Below are 20845 nucleotides of genomic sequence, written 5' to 3'. Positions count from 1 at the left end.
AGCCGAGGCGCTGATCACGGGGACAAACACTCGGGTCATGTGAGGAGGAGAGCGAGAGCGATCCTCTCCCCCCCTCCCCTTCCCCCTCTTCCCCTCCCTTCTTCCCCAGCTGGGAGCCCGGGACACGTGAGGGGGGAGCCGGCGGAGCCGCCGATCGAGCGCGGCCTGGACCCCGGGGAAGCGTCGCGGGCGGCGGCGGCAGCAGCGGATGGAACGTTGCAACAATCCGGGGAGGAGGGTGGGGGAGGGGATAGAACGTTGCGACGATCGGGGGGAGGGAAGGAGAGCGAGGGGGGGAGGGGTGGAACGTTGCGAGCGGATGGAACCTTGGGGAACTCCCGGGCCGAACGTGGCGGGCGAGCGGCCGGCAGGGAGGGGGCAGAAGGAAGGTTGGGGACCCCCCCCCTCTCCCCTCCCGATGGAACGTTGCAGCTATCTCGAGGGAGGGGACAGAACGTTGCGACGGTCCAGGGCTCGGGGCGGGCTGGAACGTGGCCAGCCCAGCTCGAGATCGGGAGCGGATGGAACGTTGCTGGGGAGCCCCGGATCGAACGTTGCCGCCGGCCGGGGTGGATGGGTGGGGCGGTGGATGAAAGGTTGGGAGCCCCGATGGAACGTGGCGACGATGTACGCGGTGGGGGGAGGGGAACAGAACGTTGGCCGAGGGGCGGGAGGGAGGCTGGGGGTGCTGGGAACCCCCCGGAGCGGGGGTGGGGTGGGGGTAGAACGTCGGGAACCCCGATGGAACGTCGAGACAACCTAGGTGGGGCGGGAATAGAACGTTGCGACGATCGGGGTGGGGGTGGATGGCGGAAGGAACGTGGCGGATGGAATATTCCCCCGATCGAACGTTACAGCAAGGGCGGAAGGAGGAGACAGAAGGTTGCGACGATCCGTGGCAGACGGGGGGGGGGGGGGGGGGGGGAGGGGCGTGGAACGTTGGGATCCCCCCGTGGAACCCTGCGACAATCTAGTGGCGTCGGGAGTGCGCGGATAGAACCTTGCAACATGGTGGCGGCGGGAGAGACCCACGCGGATCGAGGGCTCACAACCTGCCCCGTCTCCCCCCGCACCTGCGCCATCGCTCAAGCGGGCCGGCAGTTGCTGCTGGGAGAGTGACCCCCCCCCAACAGGAGGTGAAAGGGATCAGTGTGTGTGTCACCGGGCTTTGCCCCCCACCCTGGGCCTGGCGGCTGCCCCCTGGTGGTCAGGTCTGTTCCCAATGCCCCAGTGCGGTGCTAGGGGGCGCTGTGCTGCAGGGAATGGAGTGGGGGTGCTCTCCCAGGGCAGTCAGTGGCCCCAATGCATCAGCGCTAGGGGGTGCTGTGCTGCAGGGTGGGGGCGCTCCCTTGTCAATCGGAGCTGGACCCAGTGCCCCAGTGTGGCACTAGGGGGTGCTGTGCTGTGGTGGGGCTCTCCCCTGGCAGTCAGGGCTGGCCCGTTGCCCGCCCAGGGCAGTGATGGGGGTATTGTGCTGCAGGGAATGCAGTGGGGGGCTCTCCCAGGACAGTCAGTGCTGGCCCCAATCCCTCAGGGCTGGGGGTGCTGTGCTGCGAGTGGGGTGGGAGCTCTCCCCTGGCAGCCAGGGCTGGACCCAGTGCTCCAGCGTGGCACTAGGGGACACTGTGCTGCTGGGGGTGGGAGCTCTCCCGGGGCAGTCAGGGCTGTGCCGGGTGCCCCAGCGTAGTGTGGGAGTGTTGTGGAGCCACACTTTGGGATACCTTTTTCCTGTTAGCTCTACCTCTCCAGCTAAACTTCAGCATGAATTACTCCATCCTCCTTCTCCAAAGCCTCCTGGATCAAGCTGTCTTCACTTCCTGTCCTAAACGGCTGTGTCTCTTTCACTTTGCTGAGTTAAAATCATCTGTACAAGCCCCCTGTTACAGGTTTACCCGCGAGAGCTCCCAGCCCTCGCTGCCTTTCCAAGCAAACCACCCAGCTCAAATGGTGTGATTCTTCCAGGACATATTTCCAAACCAGCTCCCAACAGCTTCTCGTTCCCGTCCTGCTTTTCAGATCCCTTTGGAAACAAAGAAGATGATCTGACAATTTACGTGGCTGCAAAACCACAGCATCACAAGAACCAGTAGCCGGACGTTAAAGCTGGACAAATTCCAGCTGGAAATGAGGCACTGTTTTTTCTCCCTGAGGGTGATTTAACTATTGAAACAAACTGCCTGGGGAAGTGTTGGTTACTCCTCTCCATGGCTTCCAATCAAGACTGGATGCCTTTTGAGACGTTATTGGACTCGGGGCAGGGGGACCAGGGTGAACTCACTGGTCTGGGTTACAAGGAAGACAGACTAAATGATGTAATGGCCCCTTCTGCTGCTGGAGTGTCTGAAGTCGAATTTTGAAAATGCGGGTGATTTACAATTTTTGTGGCTGCATCATCAAAACGTTTACTGAATGTCTCCTGCCTCCTGTGAGGTGGGGAAATGCTAGCCCACTTTTATAGGTGGGGAAACTGAGGCAAAAAAGATGCTGTGTTTTGCCAGGCTCACCCAGGGAGTCTTAGAGCCAGGAATTGATCCCCGCTCCAGCCACCAGGCCAGCTTTCCCCGGTGACCCCTTGTGGTCGCTCTCAGCTGAGAGGCCAATGTTTGATGAGGCTGAGACGGATGGTCTGGCTCAGCCCAGGTCAGGCATGAGGCAATTGCAGGGGAAGATTGTCTTGGGACTTAGGCGTTCTGGGTTTGATTCCCAGCTCTGCTAGAAACGTTGGCAAGTCACCTCATTTGTGCCTTAGTTTCCCCCTCTCTAAAATGAGAATAATTTTGCCTTTGTCTAGCCAGATTGTAAGCTCTTTGGAGAGGGTCTCTTGCTCTCTGTCTGGGCAGCGCCTGGCACAACAGGGCCCTGATCCCAGCTGGGGCAGGGCCTCTCTCTGTCTGGGCAGCGCCCGGCGCAACAGGGTCCTGACTTCAGCCGGGGTTTCCAGCAATATATAAACAGTAATAGTTTTGTCCTATGCTGGCTCTGTGTTAGAGATTCTGTCCTGGGCTCTTAACCCTAGTACTTCTGATCCACTAGTATATTTCCCTGTTTGCAATTTGCGATAGTGATACTTTCCAACAGCCGCTACGTTTGCTCATTTAAAAGGAAACAGAAGAAATCAAATATCTCTGTGGAGCAATTGTTTCCTGGTCGCCCAGGGTGATAAACGTGGCTATTTATACCTGACGTGCTGCTGGTCAGTGATCACTGTGCTAAATGTGCTTTTCAACAACTCTGCCCGGTCCGGGGCAGGGGGTTAAGGCAGTGGAGATCTAGGCCTCAGCCCTTCAGGTCAAACTATCACGGCCCTTTGAACTGAGGGATCAGTGGCACAGCTCCCCCTGCAGAGGGCGCTCTGGGGATCAGCCTGGATTGGGGTGTCTCTCCATCCACCTACCTAGGAGTTAATGGCAGAACAGTGGGCCATCCCTTAGCTCAGAGCCATGGGCCCATCTGCCCTGGGATCCTCCCTGCCAGCCTGGATCGGACCAACAGCTCAGCTTTCGCACCATGCTCCTGTGCTGGGGAGCCACTTTTAAGGGGAGCACTGGGGGCACCCACCGACCAAACAGTGCCACTCCATCACAGCCTTGCTGTTGTAACCACTAGAGCTCTCTCTGCCGCCAAATAGAACCCAGGCGTCCTGATTCCCAGCCCCCAAGGTTGTCCACTAGATATTAACCACAAGTGGGGCTAGAACCCAGGAATCCTGACTCCGAGGCCCCCTGCTGCTCAAACCACTAGACCCTCCTACCCACGCAGTCCCTGCCCTCAAAAGTTCCCAATCCAGGATAACTGCTGGGAGCACATGGGCGTGATGAGCTGTGGTCTCAGCTGCCCACGCATTGGCAAGGCTTTTGAGGGCATCGTGGCAAAGGACAGTTGTGCACCCTCCCCTCCTCGTGGAGCTGTCAAGCCATCTGCTCTCCTCCAGCCTCGGCACTCAAGGTTTTTAGTTAATCTGTCTAAATCCCTCTGTGTTATTTGCTGGTTTGTGCTGGCTGCTGGGTTTGTGGCTTTAGTGAGGGGTGGAATTGCCTCCTGCCTGGGCTTGTCTGACTGGCCCCCGAGCATCAGTGACCCAAACAGCCTTGGAGGGAAGGCAGAAGCCAAAGTACTCGCTGATGCGCCGAGAACTCAGGAATCTTGGGGCTTAGGAACATCGACTTGCTGCGCTGACCCCCTAGACTCTGCTCCTCTCCCAGAGCTGGGAAGAGAACCCAGGCGTCCTGACCTGCAGCTTCCCATGCTGTAATCACTGGTCCCAGTCTCCTCCCATAGTGGGGGCCTGGCTTCCAAGCCTAGTCTTGCTATTGCAGTTGAAAGAAAAAATAAACTGTTGTATTTGTTTTGGAAACAATCTCGCTTTTTCTACATTTTGCCACTAGGTGGCGAGGCAGCTGAGTGTAAAACATAAAAGCGGCCTAGTGAGGGTTGGCCTGGGGCCAGCACAGAGAGGGGGGGCCTCTAGAGAGAGCTGTTCTGGGGAGACTAGGGCAGGGCCCGGAGGAGATCCATGTTCCATTCAGTCACCTAGCGAGCAAGGCCGGCCTGTGGTTAAATCAGGACTCAGAAGAGTTGAGTTCAAGTCATGCCAGTGGCACAGAATCTGTGTTGCCCTCTGCAAGCCCCTGCATCACTCTGTGCCTCGGTTTCCCATCTTTAACACGGGACACAGACTGACACTGGTTGTGCAGCACCCAGCACAGGGATTGTCTCTTGCTGTGTCTGGGCAGCGCCCGGCACCAGGGGCCCCCAGACTCTGTTGCTACTTTAATACAAAAATAATCCTTGGAATTATTCTCTTTGCTTAAATAGAAGGAACAAAATTATTCAAAATAGGAAAAATGCAACAGAAATTGTAGAAGCGAGAATAAAAAATCACAATGGATCGAAAGGTTTAATGGGGACTTATTTGACTGAGTACCACGTGGGGCCTTAAAAAGCCGCCCAGTTCTCTGTTCTGTGCTCACACTGAAAATCTCAGGGCATTTTTGTAAGCACTGCGGTAGATTTTGCTCTGCAACTGTGAGATAATATCCATGTCCCACCCCAGAGACAACTGCATTCCTACCCAGTACTGGTGACCGAGCCCTGCACGCCAGTGATCTGCAGCTGTTAAACACCAGTTGTGCCCCCCCCCCCCCGAGCAGTGGCTGTATTTCTGCATTGGCTGAATCAGCCCTGTGCAGCTGCTAAGCGGCTGTTCCTGACCAGAGGTGGCTGCATGTGTCTGGCGCAAGGCAATAGCTATGAAGAAACCAAACTGGCAGCTGAACTTTCTGTCCGTGCGCGCAGATCACTGGACTCTGAATGCAGAGTGTGCTAGTGAACGCGCGCTTACACACAAAGCCGATCTGACGTGTTCCACCCAGCAGAGGGCATTGGTGTACACACACACAGAGCGGGTGAGACGTTTTATACGCACAGCAGTTTGGAGAGATGCTGCTGATAAACGGATCCAAGGGTCCGGTGTGTAGCCCCATCTCGGGTCACACTTGTCTCTCAGACACCTGAGGATCTGTGTATCTGTTACTCTTTGGCACCACTTGCAGAACTTCCAAGGGGAGCAGTGGGGGCAAAAGACATATCTGGCTTCAAGACTAAGCTTGATAAGTTTATGGAGGGGATGGTATGATGGGATAGCCCAATTTTGGCAATTAATTGATCTTTGACTATTAGCGGTAAATACGCCCAATGGCCTGTGATGGGACATTAGATAGGGTGGGATCTGAGTTACTACAGAGAATTCTTTCCTGGGTGTCTGGCTGGTGAGTTTTGCCCACATGCTCAGGGTTTAGCTGATCACCATATTTGGGGTCAGGAAGGAATTTTCCTCCAGGGCAGATTGGCAGAGGCCCTGGGGGGGTTTCGCCTTCCTCTGCAGCATGGGGCACGGGTCACTTGCTGGAGGATTCTCTGCACTTTGAAGGCTTTATCCATGATTTGAGGACTTCAGTAGCTCAGACATAGGCTAGGGGTTTGTTGTGGGAGTGGGTGGGTGAGATTCTGTGGCCGGCGTTGTGCAGGAGGTCAGACTAGAAGATCATAATGGTCCCTTCTGACCTTAAAGTCTGGTCTAGTCTAGGTATGTTAGCAACTTGTTGCTCCAATAAAGTCTTGATTCAGTGAATTGAAATGGACATATTTCATCCAGCAGAGGGCAGTGTCTCCCCGACAGAGCAGGCCTCATCCCCTCCAGCAGGAATGGGGACACACATATTCCATCCTGCAGGAGAGCAGTGTTTGCAGCTCCTGGAATGCAAAGCCCTGTAGATGCACGGGGCGTACTTTCCTCTTTGAGAAGTGTGGTCGCCACTTTTCACAGAAGGAAAATCCTAAGCAGCAGGCAGTTTTCCCAGCAATCACCGCCCTACTAAAACAAAAGCTACTCCCCCCGCCCCCCGAACTGAATCCATCCAGCTTTGCCAAGGTGGGTGAGGTAATATCTTTTACTGGACCAACTTCTGTTGGTGGGAGAAGCAAGCTTTCAAGCTTACACAGAGCTCTTCGGGTTATTTGACCTCTTTCTTTGCCGCGGGTGCGACCGGTGCTGAAATCCTGTGTCCAGTTCAGGTGTCCACAATTCGAGAAGGATGTTGGTAACATCATCCTTCTCTGTCCCGCCCTGGAGAGGGGACAGAGAAGAGCCACAAGAATGATTAAAGGATTAGAAAACCGGCCTTATGGTGAGAGACTTCAGGAGCTCAACCTTTGTTGGTTAGCTTAACAAAGAGAAGGTTAAGGGGTGACTTAATCCTAGTCTATAAGTACCTACATGGCAGACAAATATTTAATCATGGGCTCTTTGATCTACCACAGGAAGGTCTAACAAGCTCCAGTGGCTGGAAGTTGAAGTTAAACAAATTCAGGCTGGAAACAGAGTGTCATTTTTAACCAGGAGAGTAATTGGGACGGTCACCCACACTGACAATATTTCTATCCAGATGGGTTGGTTTTCTACCAGCTCTCCTCTAGGAATTGTTTTGGGTCAGTTCTCCGGCCCGTGCTGTCCAGGAGGTCAGATGAGATGATCACAATGGTCCCTTCTGGCCTTAAGAGTATGAATTGATCTAAACGGAGCTGGAGGAAACAGACTCTCAGGGCCATGTTTAAGTTGCCTCTAAAGGGCTGGTGGAGTTGGTGGCTGTGACTGAATGAGATTTGGCCCAGGACTTCCCAAAGTCTTGTGTGACATTCCCGTAGAATATCAGGGTTGGAAGGGACCTCAGGATGTCATCTAGTCCAACCCCCTGCTCAAAGCAGGACCAATCCCCAACTAAATCATCCCATCCTACATTAGCTATCAGCCAATTGTCACTGTCAGGTCTCCCATGGCTACAAAAAGCGAAACCTACTTGACCTTGTTCTCAGAGGGTTTCTAAGGGCACGTCTACACTGGCAAAGTTAAGGCGTCAGCAATTACAGCACCGCTCAGAGAGCGCAGAAGGAAAACCGCTGTTGTGTGTTCACACTGACGGCTGCCTGCGCAATCGCGTGTTCACACTTGCGGCGCTATTCGGAGTGCTGCACTCTGGGCAGCTATCCCACAGAGCGCCTCTTTCTCTTCTGCCGCTAAGACTTGTGGGAAGGTGGAGGGGGTCGCGGGGCATGCTGGGTCCTGTCCCAATGCCCCATGATGCATTGCTTCACAACCCAGCAATCCCTGTGCTTCCATCCGCATTTGGAGCCAATTCTCAACGGTTTGTGTCCTGCGCACCCAGCCCTGCCTCTTTGGGCTGCAGGAATGGATCCCGAGCTGTTGACAAGAATGCTGTTCGCTCTGACCAACACGTCACGGGTGGCAGTGGAGCTATTCCTTAAACTACAAAGGCAAGAGGAGTGCGACGTTGATCTCGCCACACGTAGTAGCTACGACAGGAGATTGCTTGTGGCATTCATGGAGGTGCTGACCACAGTAGAATGCTGCTGTGGGGCTTGGGAAACAAGCACTGAGTGTTGGGATCACATTGTGATGCCCATCTGGGATGATGAGCAGTGGCTGCAGAACTTTCGCATGAGGAAAGCCACATTCATGGGACTGTGTGATGAGCTCACCCAGCCCTGTGGCGCAAAGACACGAGAATGAGAGCTGCCCTGTCGCTGGAGAAGCACGTGATGATCACACTGTGGAAGCTGGCTACTCCAGACTGCTACCGATTGGTTGCTAACCAGTTCAGAGTGGGAAAGTCGACCGTTGGACTCGTGTTGAGGGAAGTGTGCAGGGCCATTAATCGCATCCTGCTGCGAAAGACCGTGACTCTGGGCAACGTGTGTGACATTGTAGATGGCTTTGCACAGATGGGCTTCCCTAACTGCGGAGGGGCGATCAATGGCAGGCACATTCCAATTCTGTCACCAGACCACCTTGCCACCGAGTACATTAATTGCGAGGGGTATTTCTCAATGGTTCTCCAGGCGCTTGTGGATCACCGTGGGCATTTCACAGATATTAACCCAGGCTGATCCAGAAAGGTGCATGACGCACACATCTTTCAGAACACTGGCCTGCTCAAGAAGCTGCAAGGAGGGACTTTCCTCACAGACCAGAAGATCAGCGTAAGAGGAGTCAAAATGCCCATTGTGATCCTGGGAGACCCCGCCAACCCCTTAATGCCATGGCTCATGAAGCCGTACACAGGGCAACTTGCCAGCAGCAAGGAGCAGTTCAACAAGTGCAGAATGACTGTGGAGTGTGCATTTGGCCATTTAAAAGCCCGCTGACGCTGCCTCTATGGGAAGCTGGACATGGACGATGACAATATTCCTATGCTTATAGCCGCGTGCTGTACGCGCCATAATATTTGTGAAGGGAAGGGTGAAAGCTTCACTCAGGGCTGGGGCTCACCGCAGAGGCTCAGCGCCTGGAGGCTGAGTTTGAACAGCCAGAGACCAAGGCTATTAAAGGGGCACAGCACAGGGTTATAAGGATCAGGGATGCTTTGAGGCAGCAATTTGAAGCTGAAAGCCACTAATATTTGTTGCTATGCTCGGGATTGCAGTGCTTGTAATGCTAGGAGGTGGTTGGTACGCATGATGCAAGAAGGGGCCTTAACATAATTGTATGTTGCTTTGCAGGGCTCTGTTTGCTTTCACTTAATAGAATAAAGTTTGCTTTCAAACCAACACAATCCTTTTATTAAAAGACAACAACCGGAGGAGAGAGTAAAAGGAAAATAATCAGCAGAGAGGGGGATGGGGTATGGGGGAAGGGAAGGTCTCAAGAGGAGGAGGGGTCCCAGGATGGCTACAGATTTGTGTATGGCCAGGGATCATACCCCACCTTCTCCTTTGGAGTACTGTACTTCAGCAGGGCCAAAATGCAGAGGGCTGGGTGTTGTGGGTAGTGGGAGTCATAGGCGCTGACTCCGTGGGTGCTCCCGGGCTCGAGCAACCGCGGGGAAAAATTAGTGGGTGCTCTGCACCCACCGGCAGCCAAGCTCCCCGCCCCGCCTCACCTCCTCCTCCACCTCCTCCCCTGAGCACGCCGTGTCCGCGCTCGTCCACCTACCTCCCAGCGCTTGCCGCTGCCAAACAGCTGTAGCGAGCTCCGGGAGGGAGGGGGGAGGAGTGGCAGAAGAAGTCGGCGCCTGTGGTGGGAGTCCGAGTGCTGGACTGTGAGCGGGGAGGAGTGGGATGCCGTGGGTACAGGTTGGAGCCAGGAGGTTGATAAGAGTGTGTTGGTGGTGTGTGTCAAGGTTGCATGGGAAAGAGTTTTGCGACAGCGGCTGCAGGGGAGGGCGGGCGCAGAGCTGCTCGGTTTGAAGAGCTAGTATCACCTGGAGCGTGTCTGCGTGGCGCTCCATAACCGTTAAGAGCCGCTCAGTGGCTTTGTTCTGGTGTGCCGTGTTCTCCTTTCGGTCCCTCTCCTCCAGTGGTCCTCAAACTTTTGTACTGGTGACCCCTTTCACACAGCAAGCCTCTGAGTGTGACCCCCCTTATCAATTAAAACACTTTTAAATATATTGAACACCATTATAAATGCTGGAGGCAAAGTGAGGTTTGGGGTGAAGGCTGACAGCGCACGACCCCCCCATGTAATAACCTTGTGACCCCCGAGGGGTCCAAACCCCAGTTTGAGATCCCCTGTTCTTCTCGCTGTCCCGCCACACCTTCAACTCCTGTTTCTCGGTGGCGGAGTGCAGCATAACCTCACTCAGAAAGTCCTCCTTAGTTCTTCTTGGACGCTTTCTAATTCTGCGCAGCCGTTCAGCCGCCAATAAGGTCATCTCTGTGAAGTTTAAATGCAACATTTTACAGAAGCAGTCTTGTTTACAACACAGACCACACTGATTCAGTGCTTTAAAACACAGCCGATTTCTGGTCAATTTAGGATAACACAACATAAACCTGAGTTGAATGGAAAGAAGAGCCTCCACACAGGGGTTTTCATGGCTGAACTAACTCAGATTAAAATCCCACCATTGGTCAAATAATGGATCTTTCTTGTGTAGATAAAGCCTGAGAATCTGGGCCTCTGTTTTCTCTCTCTCGGCACACAACCAGGACCCAATCCTAGTACAACAAAGAGCTACTGAGGCCCCTCTTTGCTTCGCTGGACACACCATCTTTCACCTGTCGCCGACGGCATTGCTATGTTGGCACAGCTCTTTCATGCAAGAGCTCTTCCGATAACACATCCACACCTGCCAGCCTGTTCTCCCTGTCTGCCCTTCTTCATCTCTGGCAGGCACCGATCTCACGCTGATAAGAGCCATGGGTTCTGCTTCCTCCTCTTAACGACTGACTGTTCCCAGTCTTAAAAACCAATGAACTGTCCAGTGGACAAACAAGAGGAGCCTGTTTAGAGTCTGATCAGGCATCACCTCAGAACAAGAGCTTTAGCCGTTTGCCGTTCAGAGACGGTGATATAACAAGGATAGTCCACGTCAGCAAGGACATTTCTTAGCATAGGTCACTCACCCTAAAATACCTCGCTGTAGGAGATTTTCAGGATCACTCCTGCTGATTCCCCACTATTCAAGGAGATGTCTCTCCAGATCCTAGGCTGCACGGCTCCTGGTACTCTAGGGCTAGAGGTACATGACAACCCCAAGTCCTTGCCTTTTCAGTACTTACCTGGTTAATCCCTGTGGATCTGTGTGTCACAGAGCTGGGTGGTATCACCAAGTAGCCCATTGAAACCATGTAGGAATTCCCATACCAGATCAGATTATGATGATTATTTATCACCTGTATTATGGTCCTGACTAGGAGGCAGATGAGATCAGGACCCTATTGTGCCAGACAGTACACACACCAATGGTGAGAGACAGTCCCAGTCCCAGCTGAGATCACGGCCCTGTGGTGCCGCATGCTGGTGGGGATGTTAGTGGAGGTACAACCATAAGTGGTTTGTAGTGTGATGACATGGTCTGGTTACATTAACATGGGCACAGAGAGATATTCCTTGGGAGGCTGGAAGGGTGATGTGGGGGGCCTGGTATAGGAGGGGATAGATGTAGAAAGGCCTAACGAGGGAGCTGAGAGGAATCTGTTAGCTCCACTCCAAATACCGCCTGGAGTCACAAGGCCATTTTTAAAGAGCTCATGAAACAATTGAGCCTGGAATCAGCCGTAACTGACTAAAGCAGTGTGTGGAGGGAAAGTGGAGGGAAAGTGCGTTTCAAACGCTATTGAAGAGGGTTAAATGTTATAGTGTAGAGCAGGAGTCGATCTGGAGAGACCCCAAAAGCAGATCAGCTGGGAGCTCACCTGAGATAACCTCATTGTTTCATTCGTATTTAACATCTGTCTAGTGATAGGTCGATGCCGTGTGTGTGCTAGGGCCCTGTTTTCCCGGGTGCTGCCCAGATACAGCGAGAGACAGTCCCTGCCCCAGCTGAGATTTGGGCCTTGTTGTGCTGGGCATTGTACAAACATAGATGACCAGAGAGTCCCAAAGAGTTTACAGCTAAATAAACAAGACACACATAAATGTTGTATTTCCAGTTCTGGGAGGGAAGTTTTGTCTCCTAGTTACAGTCGGGGGGCGGGGGGCTGAGAGTCAGGACTCCTAGGTCCTATCCACAGCTTTGGGAGGGGATTTGGGTCTGCAGGGTTAGAGCAGGGGAAATGGATAGAAATGATTTGGTCCAATTGACTGACTTTAGGACAAATCAACTTCCTTTCTCACCGCACACAGGCATGAAGACTTAGCTAATGGTTGCCTATAATGTGCTCTATGTTCCACTAAAGAAAGGGGAACAGAAGAGCAAACTATCCTCCCTATTCAACTGCATATTTATGGCCCACTGTGTCAGAAAGCAAAACCACCAGCCCTACAAACCACTGCAGGATAAAGCAACCTCGCTCTGAGCATTGGCACAGGGGAACACGGACCCAGTGTCACTGCGGCTGCCCAAGAACACAGACAGTCTGGGGTCCAGGGTCCATGGTTGCTGCTCAGTAGTCTCATCGGGTGCTCCTGACTCCCACCAGCCCCCCAGAACCACTAGACCCCATTCCCCACAGAGTTGTGGGGTAGAACCCGGGAGTCCTGAGTCCCCAGCCCTCTGCTGTGACCCACTCGATCCCAGTCCCCATCCAGAGGTGGATAGAACCCAGGAGTCCAGATTATAATCCTTAGACCCTGCTGTCCTCCTAGAGCCACGAGATCTGCCGTGCATCATATTGTGCATATACCTGCAGCACCATCTTTGAGAAAGCGGTCCTGTATCTCCTGTATCTCCTGTCTGTCCTGTATCTCCTGTATCTCCTGTCTGTCCTGTCTGTCCTGTATCTCCTGTATGTCCGAGTGGGGAAATAGATCGTGTACATCCGCAGCACCCGTCTTGCCTATTGACCTTTCTCCTGGCTCATCTGGTACAGCTCTTGTCTTTGAACTGCACTGTGGGCTGGGCTTTGAGCCTCACTCACACTCACATGGGCGAGGGAAGCTGCAGGATTAGACTCTGTTACACTGGGATTTGTTCCCGTCTAGCCACTAGGTGGCCACCCCATCTGAACCACAAGGGATGCTGCTAAGATAGACCAACCCCAGCACAGACCCACTGTACATTAGTTCAGATGAGAGCAGCACGGGAAGAAAATTCCTTTAGTGGCAAAAGAAAATCACCACAGCTGTTCTGTGAAGCTATTAGATGTTGACGCTGAGCCTAGAAAATCAGCAGGGAAGCAAACACCAGAGAATGCTTCAGACCAGCATTTAAGTAGCACAATAGCAAAGCATTTTGAGCAAGTTTTGCTGCCAATGGTCTGATCCAATCCCCACTGATATCGGTGGGAAGACGCCCATCGGCTCAGGCCTGTGGTCAAGTGCCCCAAGCGCTGCAGGCCCAGCCATTCCGTATGACAAATATTGGTCATGAATTTAGACCCCTTTTTGTGTAGTGATCCCCATCCCCCAGCATGTGCCATCAGCAGGGATTGAACCTAGAACGTTCAGCACCACACTTTAAGCACAGATGCTGAAGGAGCGCCTAAGTTCATTAGCAGTAGTAGGCTGTCATCTTCTTGTACAGTTCAGTTACTATGGGGGACACAACACACTTAGGAAGCTCGTTATCTTGAGCTAGCATACAGTTTATGAATGGATCCCATCTCCCCTTGAACATTTCTCCCCTATTCAGCTGGCTCTCCTTCCAAGTGAACAGCATTTTGGCAGTTACATGCATTTCCCTGCAGCCCATGAACTCCTGGCCCATGGAAAGGAAGACGATGGGAGTGAGGCAGCTGTGAGAATAGAGCAGGCCATCAGCAAAGAGGATGCCCATGTCCAGGGATTTTTCCATCACTGAATGTGGTGCATCACCTGAGACCTGCAGGAAGTAGAAGACGTGATACGGGAGCCAGCAGAGGTAAAAGATCAGGTTCAAGACAAGGTGGACATTGAGGGGCTTCCTGGACTGAGTGAGATGGCTTCTCCTCAGCTTGGCAGTTAGAAGAATGTAGCAGGTGATGATCAAGGCTAATGGGACCAGGAACCCAACCAGGAAGTGGATAGCAACACGGGCCATCATCCTTCTTGTTCTCAGCAAGAGGTTCTCTTGGACATTCTTCAGATTGCCAGAGGTGACGTTCCACTCTGAAGATGAGCTCATGAAATCCCAGATATCACGGTACTGCAAGCTCAATGCAAGGGATAGGATCCATATGGCCAGAATAACCAAAGAAGCCAGACGGGGCGACCTGTGGTTCCAGGACCACACAGGGCAGGCCATGGAGATTCAGTGGTCGGCGTTGATGACAGTGAGGAGGAAAACCCTAGTGAACATGCTGAGCGAGGTGACAATAATGGTCAACTTATACATCACGCTGCCCAAGGACCAACGAAAGCCCAAGGCTATGTAGCTAACTCTGAAGGGTAGGAAGGAGTTGAAGATGCCCCTGATCGCCCCTCCTTGTGCGCACTCCTGTTTCCCACAGTTGGGAGTAGAACCCAGGAGTTACTGCTTTAACCTACTAGATTCTGCACCCTGCGCAGCACTGAGAAAAGGACCCAGGCGTCCTGACTCCCAGCCCCACATCTCTCCCCAGACTGAAGACTGTACAGCTTTTTAAAAGATCATTTCTGATTGGTCTATAATTTATGGGCTTGATGCAGAAATGATGGGTGAGGCTCTTTGGCCTGTGTTATGCACGAGGCCAGACTAGATGATCCTAATGGTCCTTTTTGTCCTTAAAAGCTATGAATCTATTAACCACTAGGCCCCACCTTCCCCCACCACTGGAAATATAACGCAGGTGTCCTGGTTTACAGTCGCACTGCTCTAACGCACTAGATTCCATTCATTAATCCAAGAAACTCTTGAGGCTTGATACAGAAGATGCAGAACTGGATTTGGTTATACAAGACTAGTTCGAATTAGGCTGTTGCACAAATCATTACAAATCGTACTCAGAATCCAGAATCCATAGGGTCAACAGAGAAACATTCCCTATGAAGAGCTCTTGCTTAACGGGAGATCTATGAAGAGTGCTGTGATGAAAACAGGCAATTCCTGAGAAAAGCTGGCCTTCAGTGCGTGAAGGAACGGGAAAGAACATCCTGAGAGGAGTTCTGAGATAGACTGGAAATGGAAACCTCTGGAACAGCAGTTGGCTCAGTCACAGACCTGGCCTGCTCCACCCAATTCAGGACATTTTAACCCCTGAGAAGCCTAAGGGAACTGGTAAGTCAGTAGTATGAAGATGGACAAAAGGATGGATGTGTGTCAACTGTGGACAGCAAGATCATTTAGTACAAGACTGTGAGAACTTACCTCACCCCAGTTTAGTGCACCAACAGCACAGCTGCCTGCTGGAGGATTTGTGTGAAGAAGACAGCCAGCAAAACAATCACGTAGATGCACAGAGTACAAACTGGGTGTCAGGAGGACAATCCTGGAGAAGACTCAGCATAGCACAAGAGTTTCAAACCCCAAGGCCATAGCTTGGAAGGACAAATGCCCAAGATTCTATTCCCGTTGATTGGAAAGTTTTGCAGTGACAAAATGGGCATATAGGACACGTGATTCACTCCCTGGAGTCTGGCCCTGGACCCAGTCAGGATGAGGAGAAGGAGAAATATAAGACCTGTCTAGACTTAAAAGAAAGGCCAAAAGTTTTTCGTGTCCAATGGGGTTTTGTACAGAAAGATTGAGAAAAGAGACGATTTGGGACAGCGAGTGATTCCCTACACTCATTGAGACAGCATTCTAAAGAATCCATGAGAAGATACACACCACATGGGGATAGAAGAAACACTAGAGTTAGCTAGAGGTCAGTTTTATTGGCCTCAAATGACCAATCAGAACTCAATCCTCAGTCAGAGGAATTGGACCCAAACAAGAGGAGTCAACTTCATGAAGATCATCTGGAAGGGACACAAACCAGGGTAACTTCCCACCACAACATCTGTAGAGAGTACTGCAGAGATACCTATTGGATCTCACAGAACATGGAAAGTTAGAAGCCAACTAGTCCGATTTGGGGACCATCTCCCTCCCTGTTATTAATGCAAGGGCTGGTATGTAAGGAGCCGTAGACTTCGGTTTGCTGACAAGAATCAAGATGCTGCCGTTCTTTTCAAGCAGTGAAGGTGACACATGCTACGTGTTATGAAGACTGAGACCTCATCTCAGAAAGAAGATCAGAGAGCACCAGGTTTGCTCTGTGTGTGCTAACGTGTAAAGGCTATGCTGAAAGCTTGTATTTAAATATATGCAACTGCACCAAAGTGGGAAGGCTGTATAAGGGCTAGATTTACTACCAAATAGCTTGTGTTTAAAAATGATTCAGAAGTATACCAGATACTATTTGCAGAGTGTTTGCATATGGTCAGTGTTAGTTTATAAGACATTGCACTGGACTCTGTCTCTCTCTGAAGCTGCCTGGGAACTGTTAATACCTAAGTTTGGGGTTTTGCGTAACAGCCCTGAGGTTTCTCTCTGTGCAATCCTGTGAAAAGCCTGTGCTTCGGCAAAGAGCTCAGCTGAGGAGGTGCAAGAAAGAGGGGTATGGAACCAAGTTCTACATTCTAGTGGTGCAGCAACCCTTTTCCTGTTCTGTGTTATCTTCAGCTATCACCTCCCCTCGCCTTTCTCCTGTGTGATGTCACCCCAGAGCCCCTGTCGTTTCCCAGGCGATTGTAGTAAACAAGTCCCTGGAGGTTCTGCTAGGCCATGTGAGTAATGGCTTCCTCAGCCCCAGGCCAGTTTGGTTACTCACCTCAGAGCCAAGGTACTGAATGGTAAATATGGGAGATGGAGTGTGGGAGGGACCCAGTTGTTTCTGGAGCTGACTAAGAAGAGGGCATGGTAGAATAACACGCGGGCCAGATGGCTCTCCCACTCTCAATGGAGGTGGACCATGCCCATGTTCAAGTCAGCTAAGGCCTTCTCTGCCTCCCGACCCACCACCCCATCCTAGATCCCTTCTGCTGTCTCTCTACCTCTCACCCCTATGCTCCATCCCCATCACTGCTCCTCCACTCTCTTTGCTGCTCCCATGTTGGTCTCCCCTCCACACAGCACTGCCTGTTCCCTCATTCCCCTCCCTGGGACTCTCATCTTGTTGTTTTGGTTGTACATGTGCAGGCAATGGAGGGAACCCAGCTGCTCCTGCCTCAGTCATCACCTCCAAGCCCAAAGGAGGAAGAGTAGGGGGCGGCCAGCAAGAATTCCTGCTCCCCCCACCGCCCATCTTCAACCAGACAGCCCTGCCAACCCACAACCCAGGGCTCATCTACAGCCTGACGGATGCCACAGTGTCCTCGTCCTCGGTGCTGGTCCAGACCCTGCCGGGGTCCTTCCCAGACATCTATGATGGAGACACCAAGAAGTGGGAGGAGCATTTCCACAGCATCCAGAGGGCCTACAAGGAATTTGGCAAGGATGATGACTTCGCCATCCGGGTGCTGACCGAAGACTTCACCCTGCCATTCCCATTCACCTGGCCGGATGAAGGAGAGGCATCCCTGCAGCCATCCGATGACCCCACCGACTGCTCCAGCTTTGACTTCTTCCTGCACCCAGGCAAACCTGTGCCTCGCATCCTGCAGCCGCTCCACGCCACCACCCAGGCCTTCTTCAAGAAGAGACGTTTGGAGCAGCTGGCACTCAGCTATGCCAGCCAGGCTTCCCAGGGGCCACCCGCACAAGCAGCCACTCCCCCGATGCGGACAGACGTTGTGATGATCACCAGCCTGCCACATGTGAGCACCTCCACCATTCCTGGAGACCCCACCTTCCTCCTAAAGGATGGCGAAGGCCTGAGGAACATCCAGCCTGCCCCTGTGGCAGTCTCCAATCCTGCCCCACCACGGCTAGGAAATCCTGGGTTCCTTACCCCAACCATATCCCGTTTAAACCTTCAGTAACGTTCCAAATGTGTATGAACCCAAACGCGGCCCATCGGAAATACTCCAGATGTTTATGAATCCTCGACACACCCTATGTGAACACTCAATAATGCTCCAGATGTTTATGAACTCCAGCACTGCCTGTCTTAATGCTGCAGATGTTTATTGATCCCAGTATTGCCCAACCTAATATTCCAGGTGTTTATGACACATCCACACATCCCCTGTGAACACTCAGTAATGTTCCCGGAGTTTATGAACTCCAGCACTGCCCGTCTTAATGCTCCAGATGTTTATGAACTCCAGCGCTGACCATAACACACACTGATGCTCCAGATGTTTTTGAAGCCCAGGGCTGCTCACCTGGTCACTCGGGGTATGTCTACATTGCAAAAAAACAACCCCACGGCAGCGAGTCGCAGAGCCAGGGTCAACTGGTTTGGGTTCATGGGGCTCCTGCTGTTGGGCTAAAAACAGCAGTGTAGACGTTCGCACCCAGGACGGAGCCCGGGCTCTGAGACCCTCTCCCCTTGCTGGGTTTCCAGCCTGGCATGGAACGTCTACACGGCTATTTTCAGCCTTGTAGCGTTGAGCTCCGCAAGCCCGAGCCAGTTGACACAAGCTCTGAGAGTCGCTGCTGCAACATAGACATGCCCTCAGTGATGATCCAGATGTTTGTTGTCTAGCTGGGATCTGTACGTTACAGCCTGGGTGGAAAGTTTAATAAAAATCCGTCTATCTGCTGAAGAGGGACCCTACCAGCCGACCCTGTCCGTGGAGAGAGCATCCCGGGGCGAAGGTTAGTAAAATGGAATCAACTTGGACTCATCTTTGGTCTTAGAAGCTGTTTCTGTCACGACCGAATGGGCTCAGCGGACAGAACCCTAGATCCTCTTCCACACCACAGCCAGGTCTCTCGCCAGGGGACGTCAGAGACGAGGTGTGGGAGGCTCAGTCCCGTTACCAGCAGGACAGGTGTCAACACAACTCAGCTGCCCTTTTCACGGGCACCTTCAGCAGCCTGGTCAGGGATTAAAATAGGCCCAGGCAGGAGCAGCGCCAGGGTTTTTGCCGCCCTAGGTGGCAGCTCCTCCTCTGAGCATTCGGCGGTGGGGTTCCTTCCACTCCGCGTCTTTGGGGCACTTCCGCGGGGGGTCCCAGAGCGAGTGAAGGATCCGCTGCCGAATTTCCACCGAAGACCCGGAGCAGAAGGACCCCCCGCTGCCGAATTTCCACCGAGGGTGGCAAAATGCCGCCCCCCAAATCCTGCCGCCCTAGGCAACCGCCTAGGGTCACCTAGTGGAAGCGCCGGCCCTGGGCTCAGGAGACTGAAGCTGCAGCATCCAGACGACGGCTGGTCAAAAACTTACCATCAAAAACGGTATGTCCCAAATCCGAAATATTTCCATTCTCAAATGCCACCAGGGAGCCTCATGGGAGCTGTAGTTGGGTGATTCGTGCTTTTGGGCTAGGCCCTGGTCAGACTCCCATGATCCACCATGGACAGACAACCGCCATGATGCACGGCCTCCCCTTGCTAAGCGAGGAGCTGGCAGTCCATCGTGGGAGATGTCCAGACGGGGAGCCTGGTCCACTCAGCAGAGCATGAGGGACCATTTCAGAACGAAAATACTGCATGGGGGGGCCAAAACTCCAAATTTAACCCCATTTTCCAGCTCTAATCCAGACCTCTTCCTACTCCCCAACTGGCAGGTCCAGCTCCTTTCATAGAATCATAGAATCATAGAATCTCAGGGCTGGAAGGGACCTCAGGGGGTATCTAGTCCAATCCCCTGCTCAAAGCAGGACCAATCCCCAACTAAATCATCCCAGCCAGGGCTTAGTCAAGCCAGGCCTTAAAAACCTCTAAGGAAGGAGATTGCACCACCTCCCTAGGGAACCTTTTCGGCCCCCTGCAAATCCATATCATGGGTGTGTGTATGGGGAGCTTAGCTCTGAGTCATGGGGGGCGTGAGGATGAATGTGCCACATGATTCCTAAATTCTGCCCCCCCAGCACTGCCGAACTCCACTGTGACACTTCCCAGGGGTACCCAGGGCTGGGAGGCACCCTGCTACCCTCTGCTCTTACCTTGAGAGAGCTGCCTGGGCTAGCCAGGGGCCAGCTCCCCACCTCCACCAGCCACAGGCGACACAAGCAGTCAAACCTCAGCCTGGGCCGATCCCGCGGTCCCTCTACAGGTTAGCGATAGGGGCACTCCAGCTCCCAAGCCTGCCAAGCAACTTCTGTCTGGAGCCCCTGGGCACTGGACACTCGCTGTGTTTTCTCCCAAGGAACAGCACCGCCCGGTGTGCTGGTTACACCTCAGATCCCCGCTCGACTGAAACAGCCCGGAGAGCTGCTCAGGGAGAAGGCAAGCAAACGTGTCTTGAACAAAGAGGAGATTTCAAATAATAGCCACTAGGAGTAACTGGAAACCAAAAGTTACATGTACAATAAAATCACAGCCCATATCCTAGGGCCTAGGCAATTAACCAAAGACTGAGGGTTGCTCCCCCAAAGATCCTTTCCGGCCTGCTTGGCTGTGACCTTCTGTTCCTAGGCAAACACACAACTTGCTTCCTAGGAGGAGGATCCGGCCTGTCTCTTTGCAACCACAGAGATTTCAAAAGAGTCCTTTGATCTTTGTTCCTAAACCGTGTGCTCCTTCTTGTCGATTTCACAGTCGCTTGTCTATTTCACAACCTTGATTAGCTGGTGGCTGGATATGAAAATAAACTTACACGCTGAGATCACAGTACACAATGATCAGACAGAGAGAGAAGCACCTGTCCGAGGCATGTCACCACCTGGTGACCTGCCTTTCACTTCAAAAGCTTTAAGACGTAATTTCCAGTATAAATACGTTACTTCTTAAACAAGATCCTACATACATTTCACAAAGACGCTGATGACTCCTGGCTCTCAGCAGACACCTTAGCTGCCATCCTTCAGTGAATTGTTCTGCACATACTTGACCCAGGGGATCCCTGAATAACTCTCCCCCCCTCACCCCCGTGCCTTCTGCCAGGTGGCACAAAGAGG

At 52.7% G+C, this 20845-nt stretch overlaps 1 protein-coding gene across 2 annotated transcripts; it reads left to right on the top strand.

Annotated features, from left to right (window-relative positions):
* Positions 1 to 310: 310 nt before the first annotated feature.
* C21H8orf90 (chromosome 21 C8orf90 homolog) lies at positions 311 to 20551 on the top strand. 2 transcript variants are annotated; one of them, XR_008442918.1, is made up of 2 exons: positions 311 to 627; positions 17037 to 17115. XR_008442918.1 is itself a non-coding variant. In XM_054010655.1 (2 exons), exons 1-2 carry the CDS (start codon positions 320 to 322, stop codon positions 17816 to 17818), a joined length of 1059 nt encoding a protein of 352 aa, XP_053866630.1. In that variant the 5' UTR covers positions 311 to 319; the 3' UTR covers positions 17819 to 20551. The 2 variants fall into 2 exon arrangements, 1 of the variants encoding a protein (XP_053866630.1); XM_054010655.1 differs by having other exon boundaries at positions 311 to 596; positions 17037 to 20551.
* Positions 20552 to 20845: the final 294 nt, after the last annotated feature.

This window comes from Malaclemys terrapin, chromosome 21 (genome assembly GCF_027887155.1).
Source record: "Malaclemys terrapin pileata isolate rMalTer1 chromosome 21, rMalTer1.hap1, whole genome shotgun sequence".
Taxonomy (NCBI): domain Eukaryota; kingdom Metazoa; phylum Chordata; order Testudines; family Emydidae; genus Malaclemys; species Malaclemys terrapin.
The sequence above is the reverse complement of the archived record's forward strand: the minus strand, read 5'-3'. Positions and strand labels throughout refer to the sequence as shown.

What these genes read in the sequence shown, in the direction of transcription:
- C21H8orf90 (XM_054010655.1), top strand. Translation starts at nt 320, where the DNA reads ATGGAACCTTGGGGAACTCCCGGGCCGAACGTGGCGGGCGAGCGGCCG. An exon ending in GGTGGGGCGGTGGATGAAAG is followed by an intron (nt 597 to 17,036) that starts GTTGGGAGCCCC and finishes GTACATGTGCAG; the next exon opens with GCAATGGAGGGAACCCAGCT.